This window comes from Microchirus variegatus (genome assembly GCF_963457635.1).
Source record: "Microchirus variegatus genome assembly, chromosome: 5".
NCBI lineage: Eukaryota > Metazoa > Chordata > Actinopteri > Pleuronectiformes > Soleidae > Microchirus > Microchirus variegatus.
This window is the reverse complement of record NC_139806.1, coordinates 5,342,025-5,354,940: the sequence shown is the minus strand read 5'-3', so window position 1 is coordinate 5,354,940 and position 12,916 is coordinate 5,342,025. Positions and strand designations below refer to the sequence as shown.

Here is a 12,916-nt window from a genome sequence, read left to right as displayed (position 1 = left end):
TTTTTTTTCTGATAAAAAAACAAAACAAAACAAAAACAGAACTCTGTGAAAAACAGTTCAGTTTCAGCCTTTGTAATTTGCTAATTGCATTGTGTTAAAGTGCAGTTTTGATTTGAAATAGATTGCTGTGTAGTTGCTGTGTCTTCAAAACCCAGATTGTGTTAATGCAACAAAAAACAGTCTTTAAAAGACTGTCGGTCAGAACTGAGAAGAACTGATTCTGGCTTAGGTGCCAGCTTACAAGATGAAAGTGGGTGTAGCATAGCAGAGGTGGACTGTGGACATACTCTATTCATAAATTGATTCCCCACTAGTGTTTGCATACTGGGACAAGGGCAGTAGTCTAACTGAACATTGTAGTTGAGCTGAAACTGCAGCTTGACTTAACTGTGCATGGAAATGTACTGAGTGACTGGAACTGCTTTGACTTTACAAAAGTGACCAAACAGGAACTTCCTGGGAAATGAAGGTTGTCTTTGGCTTTTGATTTGGACACACTCTGAGGGTCAGCAATACGAAGCTGATATAAGGGCCAATTCCAATTCCTATCTTAACCCTCAATCTCAACCCTCAAGCTCAACCCTTAATCTTAACTGGCCCTCAAAACCAAGTGTTGAGGGTTATTTAGTCACTTAGAAATGGGACACGCCTTAAATGCAGATACGTCTTCAGACTGTGGGGGGCAGAATAACGCGAAAGCTAGCGTCCAGTCTGTCAACTCCAAAAAAGAAGAAGAAGAAGAACACATTTACGTGAGGATTATTTATTACGATACGTTTGTCAGTCAAGTTATTAGGTTTTTAGTTGGTTATAAGATGATACTCATAATAACATAATAACATGTTACCACACACCACGGCTTATTGAAAAGCAAACGATAGCAAACGATCGCTTGTCCGCACCGGCCGGCTATTGACAAAGGATGGTAAAATAAAAATAAATGATACGCAACAATAAACGTAACGTAAGTAATCCATAATATGGGCCTAAACTAAGATAACACAATGGTTTTCATAATTTTTATATCTCTATTAACAAAGAAAATACTTAATCTGTAGCGTACTCGTTTAGGCGCTTTTGGCGCCATCTTTGTTATGTGAAAACACGCAATGCATTCTGGGTAGCCCTTGCTCCCAAGGGTGGTCTTGGAAATCTCAATATTGAGGGTGATACAGCCCTTAAACTTGCCCCTCAACTTAATTTTTCTGAGAATCGGGACAGGACTTGCACTAGAGGGAGCGCGCATTTTTGAGATTGAGGGTTAAGCGAGGAATTGGAATTCACCCAATTCACCCACTAAGAATTAATCTTAGTGTGTCTTTATAACAGGAGTGTGTGATTGTTTTGTGATTCTTCTGGTGCACCGTTGAGTTGCTTATTATTTCCTCAGCACTCCTCAGAGTCAAATCTCTTGTAGCATTAAAACACAGACCAGATGTAGCTTGTTGTTCTGTCCAGCTGTTAATCTGACCTTGGACCCAGTTAGGTTTAGTCCTGTGAAGATGTAGGAGTCAGGCCTCTGGGGTTTGCAGAACCATGCTGACCAGGCCTGTTTTTTATTGATGTGGTGTTTTTAAAGGCAGCTGTGTTTGGGTCAGACACTTGGTAGGACATCTACATAAACAGATATGTACCCTGAGCTGTTATTATGATATGATATTATGGGAGCCGGACCAAAGACTGTGGGTGTCTTTGTTTTTATGCAGGCCTGTTTCAAACATGCTATGATTTATTACAGCTCCTGCTCAGCTCAGAGCGCTGACATTGGAACAGCAGTGTGCAGTTGGATTTATCTGCAGAAATGTGTAAGGGAGTCTAATTGAATCCAGCCAGTAAAACCCACTCTGACTTTGTTGACTCACAGCCGACAAATAAATGTACAATGGAAGCAGCTTTATATAACCTCACAGACTGACTGTGTGACTCCCAGACAGGAACTGTGAGCAAATACAGTCAATGCATGATGGTCGTCTGTAGGACTCGGCAGACGCATTGACTGTCGCTTTTAAATGAAGATAATAAGGTTTTCAAATCCAAAGAGATAATGATAGTCTTTGTTGTCTTTGTAGACATTGTTAGCATGTTGTGTAGCTATGATAACAATGACTGCTCAGTGCCTACGTTAAACACCATCAAAGACCAAAGGGTACGGGAAGTGGTTGGAGTAAAAATAACAAATGCTTTTGAGCCGCAAACTTACTGATGGAGGCAGCTCTGGATCAAGTCCAAGTGAGATCAAGTGGCAAACATATTCCTAAAATACAGCACTTAAACAGGCATACGTTTTTGTGAAGTGGTTAAAATAACATTTTATATTTGTCCTCTCTGAGCTTGTCGGCCTGTGTTTTTGCTGACTGACTGATCATATTCAAGTCCATTCAACCTCATTTAACAAAACATTTTAACCTGTGTATTTGATATTTTCTTTTGTCCTATGCAGTATTGTGTGTATTAACAGGTGCACAATGACTCTACTATTCAGTGCAAGGGCGGCAGCACCTTGTTTTTTTTTATATATATAACCTCCATATGCCATTGACCTGAGGTGTTTTATTCTTTCATAAATGAGCGCCTCACTTTTTACTGAGTCACCATAATGCAGTGGTGGAAACTCTAAGCTTCATGGGAAGTTAGTTTGCTGATGCTTGCTGGTTTCAGCTGGAGTGAATAGAGAAGCACACAGAGACATAAGGGTGTATCAACAATTCTCTGTTTTTCAATTGCAGCAGCTAACATTTTTCAGTGCCTGTGAAACTGGCAGACATAATTAAACACTTAACACTTGAATCGTATAGAGTTACATGGCATGTTGGGAATTTCACCTCAAGCCTCAAAGTACAACAAAGTTGTATCTTCATACTGAAATAATACCTATAAAATAACACCAGTTTGTGTTATCTGCAGATAAAGAGGCCACAGGCTTTACAATCTGAGAATTCAAGTCAAATCAATAGTCAGAGTCAGAATTATGTCTTTAAAGTGCAAAGTGGCATCCCTGTGTTTTTCTGCACGTCTGTGGGTTTTAGTCCGGTTGCTGGTCTGTCGCGTTGCTGCTTTCAGCAGAATACAGTCATGGAAGGTAGCTGCTGATTCTGCTGCTGCTCTGCTTCTGTTATGATTAAGATGAAAAGCTAACGATAAAGGACAGTGGAGGAGGAGTGGGAAAGAATAGAAGGTCAGAGAGGGGAGTCAGCAGAGATGTGGACAGACACGATAAAGGTCAGTGTTGGCACACAGATGGGATTCCTCCATAGAAGGTAGTTGAAAATATCTGTAGGTGAATTAAGTCTTGACATTCTGAAAGTCTTTAATGCCATAATCGTCTTATAGATGTATGATGAAACATCTTTCGAAGACAAATGGAAAAGGCGTCGCTTATGAGGAAATGTTCTTGACACTTGAGGGAACTGCCTCACATCAGCCACCACCTAACGGGTATTAAAGGGTCCATTCTTAAACCTACTCATCATGCAAGCCAGCGCACATGCATAGATCACATGCATGGAGGAGTTCTCACAGCTTTCTCTTGTCAGCTAATGTGTGTAAACCTGCAGCAAAAAGCCACATTTACTTCTTTACCATTATTTTGGCCCAGTCAGTCATGTTCACAAATGCACAGGAAGCGATTTACAACCAGGAAACAACACATTGAAGGAGACACTAACATGTAATTCTTTATTAGACATGCACCCAACTAAAGTACAACAAGCGTCTGAATGAATGTATAAGAAAGACTATTTAATGTCTCGAATGAAACGTCTCTGTAGAAGAATGCTGTTCCGCAGCAACTGGAAGAACTGGTTACAGGTTATTAATGCCTAAAGAGATCCAGCACAATTTGACTGTTGGATGTGTTCAATAAAGACTGAAAAAGATCATGCAATAATTGTGTGTTCTTTGCACACGTACATTGTCAGCACTTGTCAAATTAGACTTAATTTGACAAATTATTGCAAAGAAGGCAGCTCTAACTAAACTAATGAAAGCAATCCACATTCTTCCCCTGCAGACTAAACATTGATGAGCCCATAGCATTAGAAAGGAGACCTGCCTGATCTGCTTTTGGTCCTCCACATGCCACTAAAACAGCTCTGAACTGTGAGGCCTGCACTCAGGACCTCTGAAGGTGCCCTGTGGTATGTGACACAGAGACGTTAGCAGCTGTATGTTGTGAGTTGGAGTGGCCGTGGATCAGACTTGTTGTTTCAGCACAACCCAGTCATCAGTTACTGGTTTGTGCCTCCTCTGACCACTGTCCGTGGGTACTCATCACTGCTGACCAGGAGCATCCCACAAGCCTTGTTGTTTATAAAATGTCCTTTCACTCAGCCTGTTAAAGTGATAAGTAGACCTCAGTCATACTATCTAGGTGTGTGTGTCTGTTGAGGTCCACTTGGGCCCTTTTCCGTCGTGGTCTGCGTATACCCTACGTCAGGGGTTCTCAAAGTTTTGATACCTGAGGGCCAATTTAGGAACCCAACATTGGACTGAGGGTCGCCAAAGAAAAAAACCCAGAAAAAAATCCCATTTGTAATTATTTTAATGACCAGATTGCAGTTCTACAGTTTATCTACAAGTAATATAAGCGTTAATATAATGTAATTTAAGCATTACCCAGTATTTTGGCCATTGTTCTTACCTTCTAATTACAAGTTAATACCAAGTAACACATTTCTGTTACCATATATTTACTGGGTAAATAGCTAGTAATTGGGGGCTGTAGCTACCTGCTTATTACCAGCTTATAACCCAATAATACACTAAAATTCACCATATAGAAACCAGGTAAATACCCAGTATTTTTGTTTACATTTATTGTTCTGTATCCACTAATGTCCAATAAACATTTAACAAGCTTAGTCGCTCCTGGATTAAAACTATCAACTGTAATTCATTGCGGGCCGCCAGAAATGTTTCTGCGGGCCGCCATTGGCCCCCAGGCCGCACTTTGAGAACCAATGCCCTACGTAGACGTTGTTGAGCACCGCTACAGTTTGAGTGCACGCTCAAATACGCGCTATATGCTTGTTCCTAAAGTTCTTTTGGTCTATAACATGATAGCGAAATGCCTTGGGTGAAAAGGTGGCATGTCGCTAACCAGCAGAACAAACATTTGTCGTCCAATTAAATGGCAAAGTGGAGCCACATCCCTGGACGTAGCGTGGACTCAACTGTGCGTGGAAACTCGACTGAGGTACGAGGCCAGAGATAGGCTACGAGAGGGAGGGAGTAGAGAATGAAGGGTAAGGGAAGGACGGGGTATAAGTAGGGTAATCTGTGAGGATAAGCAGAGCTTCTTCTCCTTCCTGCAGAGCTGCGTGTGTTTTGTTTTGGAAACTTGTGCCTTTGCACATGCTGAGCCAGCCTACTGACCAAATACATACATGTGTGAGTGTGGGAAACGGTTTAGCAGTGTCTTAGTTATCTTTTCTGGCATAATCACTGACTTTGTCCTCATTTATGAGGAACTGGTGGAGCTTAGACTAGAAGGAAAATAGCTGCTCCAACCTGTTTTTGTGTGCATGCTGGTGAATGCAACATGACATCAGATTGTTTAACAAAGCACAACGTCACCACAAATGACTTCACATCATACTAAATCCGTGTTCTTTCGACATTAGAGCCAGCTGCAGACAGGCTGTCCATTTCCGTCGTTGCAATTCTGCACACATGTCACTAATGGAGGTGTAGTGGAACAGCCAATAGGAGTGTCCAGTCTCTCTGAACTGCCCCTGCGATTGGTCGGATCCTCCTGTGACGCTACAAATGAAGTTGTGAGAAACGGATCTGAGAGGATGTGCACGAGAAAAGAGTCTAGTTCTCTCTCCGATCACTTGACGTGCATCAATCTGAACACTTATTATGGAATTATTGATCAATTTAAGCAGAGAAAATAATCAACAGATTCATTAATGCTTAGGTGCAGCCCTACAGCAATGATGAGTACAGTCTCATGATGTGATTACTAACATATTCAAGGATGACCTGGTCAAGTCTATCCCTTGTGTGACTGTAAGTCTGTTTCTCACACAGCTTAAAATAATATGGACTGGACTTGGTCCCCTGTGGAAACACCAGTATGATGCTTGACGTGGGCTTCAGCGTCAGCGCCTTCTCGCTTTTCTTTGTGTGAGAACTGAAAAGTGTGTTTTTGCAGTCAAAGTACATGGGGCTCACTTACAGCAGCTGATGTGACTCCGCTCTCTCTGCCCGCTGAGCGTCTCATCTCTCAAGTTACAGTGGCAAACGGCCTCGCAGTGATCCTGACCTCTTTCCTCAGATTATTGCACTGTTTTCATTCCGTCATTGACTGAAAACACAAAGATTGTGTCATCAGTGTGCAGTGCAGTGTTCGTTTTGCAGTACAGGACAGTCCTCTGCTGTTACCAAAGGAATGGAGGACGTCCATGATACTAATCTATATCTATTTTCTAACTGTGGCAGTCATTTATTTTTCCCTAATTAATTCTAATCAAATCTCATTTACGGGTTGAACTGACCATAGTTTATAGATTCACCGCTTTTTTCTCTCTCTGTCCCTTGTGATGACTCATGTACTGTATATACACCTTCACTAGCACAAGTGTTTTGCCCAAATTTGTGTATATGTATATATATATATGTTTATATATATATATATATATATATATATATGTGTATATATACATGTGTATACATATAAATATATATATACATGTATATATGTATATATATGTGTATATATATATATATATATGTGTGTGTGTGTGTGTATATATATGTGTGTGTGTGTGTGTGTATATACATATATATGTATATTTTGCAGTGGTATGGTAGGCATGTGTGTGTATATGTGTATGTATGTATGTATATATGTATGTATATATATGTATATGTATATATATGTATGTATGTATATATGTATGTATATATATGTATATGTATATATATGTATGTATGTATATATATGTATATACATATATGTATATGTATATATATGTATGTATGTATATATATGTATATACATATATATGTATGTATGTATATATATGTATATACATATATATGTGCATGTATATATGTGTTATTTTGCAGTGGTAGGCAGATGGCCTAAAAAATAAACTAGCTTAGAGGCTATTCATTTAATTTCAAATGTTTGGCATTGTCAAATGATCCATTTGTAGAATTAAACTTTGTGCATTTTTATTTATAATCTATCTATAAATGAGAAGAACTTCTGTCTCTCTGTTAATCACATATCTGTCTCTAAATCTCTAAAAGTGCCGCCTCTGCCCCACTTACCGCAGAGATCATTACTGCATTGATTCATATCAATGTCACCCGTAGAACTTCATCTGGTGCATTTGATATTCCACTAAACCGAACAGCAGAGAACCAACACAGTCCTCTTGTACGGCTGCAGTACAGTACAGTGCTGCAGTCGCATCTCTGTTGATCTGTGAGGAAATGCCTTTATGTGACCACTTTGGGACGGAGCTCACAAATGATAGAAAGACAAAAGTGATGGTCCATTAGTTTGTCCTCTTGAACAGCAATCACATTTGCGTGGAAATGCAGTAAGAAGTGCCAGGTGTGAACCAGTGACTCATCTTTCTGTTGTGACTGAAAACGGCTGGAAACACTTTCAGTTTCACCTTGTCGTTGGTCTAATAACAGATCTCTGTGCTAATCTGGGTGCAGATTATTTCTGATCAAGGGCTGAAAAACTCATTTTGATGCAAATCATTTTTGATATAAAATGATTTAGGCTCCCATATCTGAGCATTGAAGCTCCATATTTAAGAGGACAGCCTTCTCTGCTTTCTTTGTTGATGCTTGCTGTTGTTTCTCCTGTGTTAGCTGTTGTTGTTGTTTACAGTAGTGTAGCAACAGTACTGGTTGAACAGTGACTGTATGCTGACTGTGTGGCCTCTAACATGACCTTGAGTTGCTCTGCTGTTTGCTGCAGAAGTCGCTCTTTGACAGACTGGCGGGCAGAGTTGGGGACACAGTGAGACTATTGTCGTCTTGTGCTCTGTTGGCGTTTTGGCAGCGCTCAGCGACCACTCTACTATCAAGCCCTCGAGTGAAAGAGATGGAAAAATGCCGTCTGTGTCCTCTTGTCTTGTTGTGACTCTGTGAGACTGAATGATTGTGGTGTCACTCCTCGTCTCTACAGCAGAGACGAGCAGCAGCAGCAGCGTCTCTGAAGATTGACTCACGGGCGGCGTGCAGCAGACTCGATGGCTGCAGCAGCATTACTGCATTGGTACAGAGCGCAGTGATATGTGGCAGAATGACAGAATGGAACAAATGCACCAGTGCAAGATCAGCATATCTGTAATGTTAGATTAGAAACAATGATCTTTTTTTTTTTTTTTTTCAGCTCGTTGTCCTGAGTGTGTGGCCCTTAAAATCTGTATTTACCTTGTCATTATGATATTAAAACTGAGTCCTGCAACCATACACTGGCAACCATAATGTCTTGTATTATATATATATATATATATTTCTATATTCCTCTTAAAGGTGAAGTAAGTAGTTTATAGTGACATCTAGAGGAGAGGCTGAAATTTACAACAACAAACTGCTCCTCTGCTCACCCCCTCCCTTCCCTGAGCGCTACGGTATCCTCAGCCGGTCAAATGACGTCCTTGTCGTCTTTCTCCGTGTCGGCAGATGAGGTTCTAGTATCTATTCAGATGTATAAGTGTGTCTTTTGTATATCGTATTAGCTCAGTCAGTGGAGGCGGGACTTCCGCTACAAGTAAAGCGACGCTTGATTTGTTCTCTCTGGTTTGTCCTTACAGGCTCCGGTAGAAACATGGCGTCTCGCTGCTAACGGTGGCTATGCAACAGCGGCCCGCGACCATGTTATTTTACATGACTTTTTGAAACGCTCCGAAAATGAAACAAAAACTATTATACATCGACTAGACAATGCAGGAGCACGTATAAAAAAGTGGATTTTGGGTCATATAAACCCATAAAACTACGCAGTGTCCCTTTAACTTGAGCATCATTTTCAAAAATTGAGACCATTAACACTTCAGTAAAAATGTTTCTTAATACTATATAAATCAAGTGAGAATTGTAGGCTCATTTTCCCATAGACATACATTCAAACTGAGTTCACTTTGCATCCAGTGAAGTCGCCCCCTGGTGGTTAATTGGTACTTCTGTCTTTTATTCCTCGGCTTCACTTCTCAAACTGGAAGAATTTGTATTTCTTATAAATGGTCTCTGTCTGTTTTGGATGAAATAATAATAATAATGTCATGTGATTATGTGATGTCAGTGAGTTAATGCAGCGACTCGTCATCATATTAAAATGATGCAACATCAACAGATGAATTATTCCATCCCTTCTTTCTCTCGAAGTCTATGTTTTGAGTCGATCCATGGTCTGACTGCTGCTGCAGATGCTAAGATACTGTTGAATTTGGGGGTTGGGGGTGTGGGGTCTCAGACAGAGGCACAGATTACTGCTATCAGCCAACACAGATGGTTGGAATTTATTTACTTCAGTCACTAAAACATATCTTTTGCTGACCGAAGACCTAAACCGTTGTTGAACACAGTGTTTTCTCCATTTGTGAGTCAAAACGAGCCACCACCATATTCAAATTACGGTACTGATCATCAAACACAAAGTCTTTGTTTTTTTTCATCCCAGTGCCTGTACGAGTAAATGACAACGTGCCTCTCACGCTCTCACTCTGCTGTGGCGTGTCAGCGAGAATTCTATGTATCTCGTCTGTTTTTCACATGTGGTGCTCATGGGCCCCAGCAAAAAAAAATAGACAATGAAAGGACTGTATTGTCACGTTGACGTCACATAAAGTTGACATCTCTCACTGCAGTGCTGGTGTCTTGTTGTTCTCACTCGGTATGAAAACTCATATCATATTCATTCTATAATAATAAAACAATTCTATAGTTTTTTTTTAAATATTATTAAAGGCGCCATATGTAAGAATGTGGCCAAAAACGGTTACTACATTCAAATTCAAAATACCGAGATCTTTTAGGTTTCGTTTTCTGACGTAACTGGCAACCCGTGGTTGCTCTGCAGCCGAGACTCTATTGACTGCAATGATTGGTAGACGGTGGTAGCCACATGCCAAAACATGATTTCAAAACATAAACATGATTTGCAGTCTGCAAAAGATTTTTTGAATGCAAATATTACAATATATACAACTGTTGTTGTTGGTGAGTTCAGTTTGTTATATGAACATTATTCCTGAGTCTCTGACAGATTAGGAGGATTTTATGGCCAGTTGCTTTAGATTTATTACATAATGCACCTTTTAAATATGTATATTTATTTAACTCAGTTTTCACCAGATCTTTGAAACAAGTCTGTTTCTGTTCTTACTTTTGGAACGGCCAAATGCAAAATGTCCATTTGAGCCGAGATTGTGACCTCCTTGACCTCAATTTAGAACGCTCTCTTTTTCTGAAACAGTCATATGACTTGTTTTTGTTTACTATGCTTCACTCTACTGATTGTGCATCAACTATAGATAATAGAATGATTCAAAAAGCCTTACTGTAAACAGACACACTGTTGTTGTGGAGACGCACACGTTTGTGTGGCAGCGTCTCACGCACACACACTCACACACACACCAGACTGTCTCCTAGGTGGGAATCAACCTCTGCTCAGACGGCTCCATCTGGGAAATGCTGTTTTTAAGTGCGAGTGACTCACTTCTAGAGTCAGACTGATGTTTTTATTCACTTGGCAAAAACACAACGAAAAAATCGTTTGACATGTATTTGTCCACCTGAGAAAAGAACAAATAATTATTTGAATCCCACCCCTTCTCCATAAAGTATTAACACAAATGATTTATCTCCCTCTGTATTTTTGTGATGTTTCTAGTTTGTGCTGGCCAAAAAAATATGAATAAATATTGAAAAAAATGAAATTTAACACCTGGTGTAAGTCAAAAACCCTCACCCCTATATCCTGTGAAAATCATTTTCCTGAAAATCATGATGATCAGTGCAAATAAGTCGGGGATATGAACAAACTCATCTTTCTAAGTAGATAATTCCATATGATGATAAGCATATACCTCTCTCACTGAGCACTTTATTAGGAACACCACGGTCGCACCATTTGCTCTGGAACAGTATGTGTAGTGGTGTTTTTTGCACTCATTATAATAACCTTAAATGATTGTTGTTTTAATATTTAAAAAGTTGACTTTCTTTTGCAGGCTTTCAAAGAGATGATCTATGCTGCTCAAGACCAGGCTCCATCTATTGAAGGTAACAGAATCTTCCCCACTCAAAAAAACAAAAAAAACTATGACAACAGAGGCAGAAATATGTTGAAATCCAGGCTGGTACATACTTGGACTGATGAGGAGGCTGACTTTCTGCTCTTATCCGCTTAAAGAATTTCATATTTTAAAGTTCATGGATAATGTGAAGACCCTTTTCTGTTTATAATCTGGATAAATTACAGAACATGTCCCCCCCCCCAAATCTTCATTGCATTATTATGTTCAATGGAAAATTTGGAATCAGAATTTTGTCACATAGGCAGTTGCTTTGCCCTTCATCAGTCATGTGACTCGGTAAAAATACACTAAAAGCAGCCGTAGCATGGCCAAAAAGTGAGGCCTCAGATTCCTAAAACGTCTTAAACCCGTTTTCATCATCGTGTAATTACAAGTATCTCATAAAGTGAGATGAGCTCAACATGTTTTTCCCTGTCATCTGTCCTCGCGTATCATATTTTGAAGAAGAGGAGCTTCTCCTCTCTAAAGGCCAGTGATGCGACAGAATGTGAAGTCAACACTTAAAGCGGACCTTGACCGGAAGTTCAAATTAACGCTGTTTTTTAGTGTGTATCTGCGTCCTTACCTCGTTTAAGAAGCCCTGAAGGTTCAAAACAGTTCAGCCATTGCTGAGAACGCTGTGTTTTATTGTAATCTCGGGCTCAGCGAGATCTCTGAAAAAACCCGGTCCGGTTACGTACACAGCATTTCTCCTGAACAGCAGATCCTCCTTCTCCGGGCACTAGTCCGGGCACATCCGGTTGCGTAAATCGAAACGCAGAAGAAGAATAACGTCCGTTGTGGAGGTGTTTCACAAGCGACAGTGTCTTCTGACTCTGGGTCAAAGTCATAAAAGGGACTGCGGCGGGGAGTCGTGAAGAAGCTATTTTTAAACATTGTTAAAACAATGTTTTGGTAATGAGGAGCAGTGCATCCACCGTTCCAGAGGGGTGAGCTGCGCTTCTGAGAGTGGATGTGCTGAATAGTACTGGCCAATCACAAGACTCCGTCTTCTGGGGGTCAGAGTTCACTCTGAAATATCGCGACTCAGGAACATCGTCAGAAAAGAGGATTTCAATCGGCTCGTTTACAGCAACTAGGAGGTTTTTGACCATAAAAACAACTTACATGTATGTAAGTAGACCTCCATAACCAACATATATGTGCAACAGGACCACTCTAGGTCCGCTTGTCGTGAACTGTAGAGCCCACACATGACTGTTTAACACTTGAGGTGGAGGCAGAAACTGAAGAAGAACTTCTTCCTGAGCTGCGTTGTGGTTGTGTTGCTTCACATTAGTCATTTTGCATGCACGTTTTTTTAATTCCGGTGCACGTTTTTAACAGCAAAAATCAAGAGACACACACGTCTTCTCCCCAACATTCAATGACTGCACTGTCGTGCTTACAGTCAAGCAAGCAGCTTGACTGCAGCGATGGCAGTGTTTTATCTCGAGACATTACACAGAGGAGAACACAAATGTCCAAATCGCTCACAGAGACGTTCAACAGATTCTCCTCTGCTTCCAGTACAACATCTGCGTTACGTCCAACTGAGCTGATGTGTCAACAGAGCTAGTCATGGTGACATTTTCATCACGCAACCTTTGCCAAGCCGGAATAGTAAGGACATTTGAACA

The 12,916-nt window shown here is 40.4% G+C and overlaps 1 protein-coding gene across 1 annotated transcript in view; it reads left to right on the top strand.

Moving 5' to 3' along the window:
- Positions 1-12,916, top strand: part of LOC310928002 (xenotropic and polytropic retrovirus receptor 1 homolog) — a gene marked incomplete at both ends in the record, with an annotated part of 32,237 nt that overhangs the window by 4,216 nt on the left and 15,105 nt on the right. The window contains one exon of the mRNA XM_083890463.1: positions 11,211-11,262. Coding sequence (XP_083746589.1) covers positions 11,211-11,262 — 52 coding nt within the window. The remainder of the gene's footprint in view (positions 1-11,210; positions 11,263-12,916) is intronic.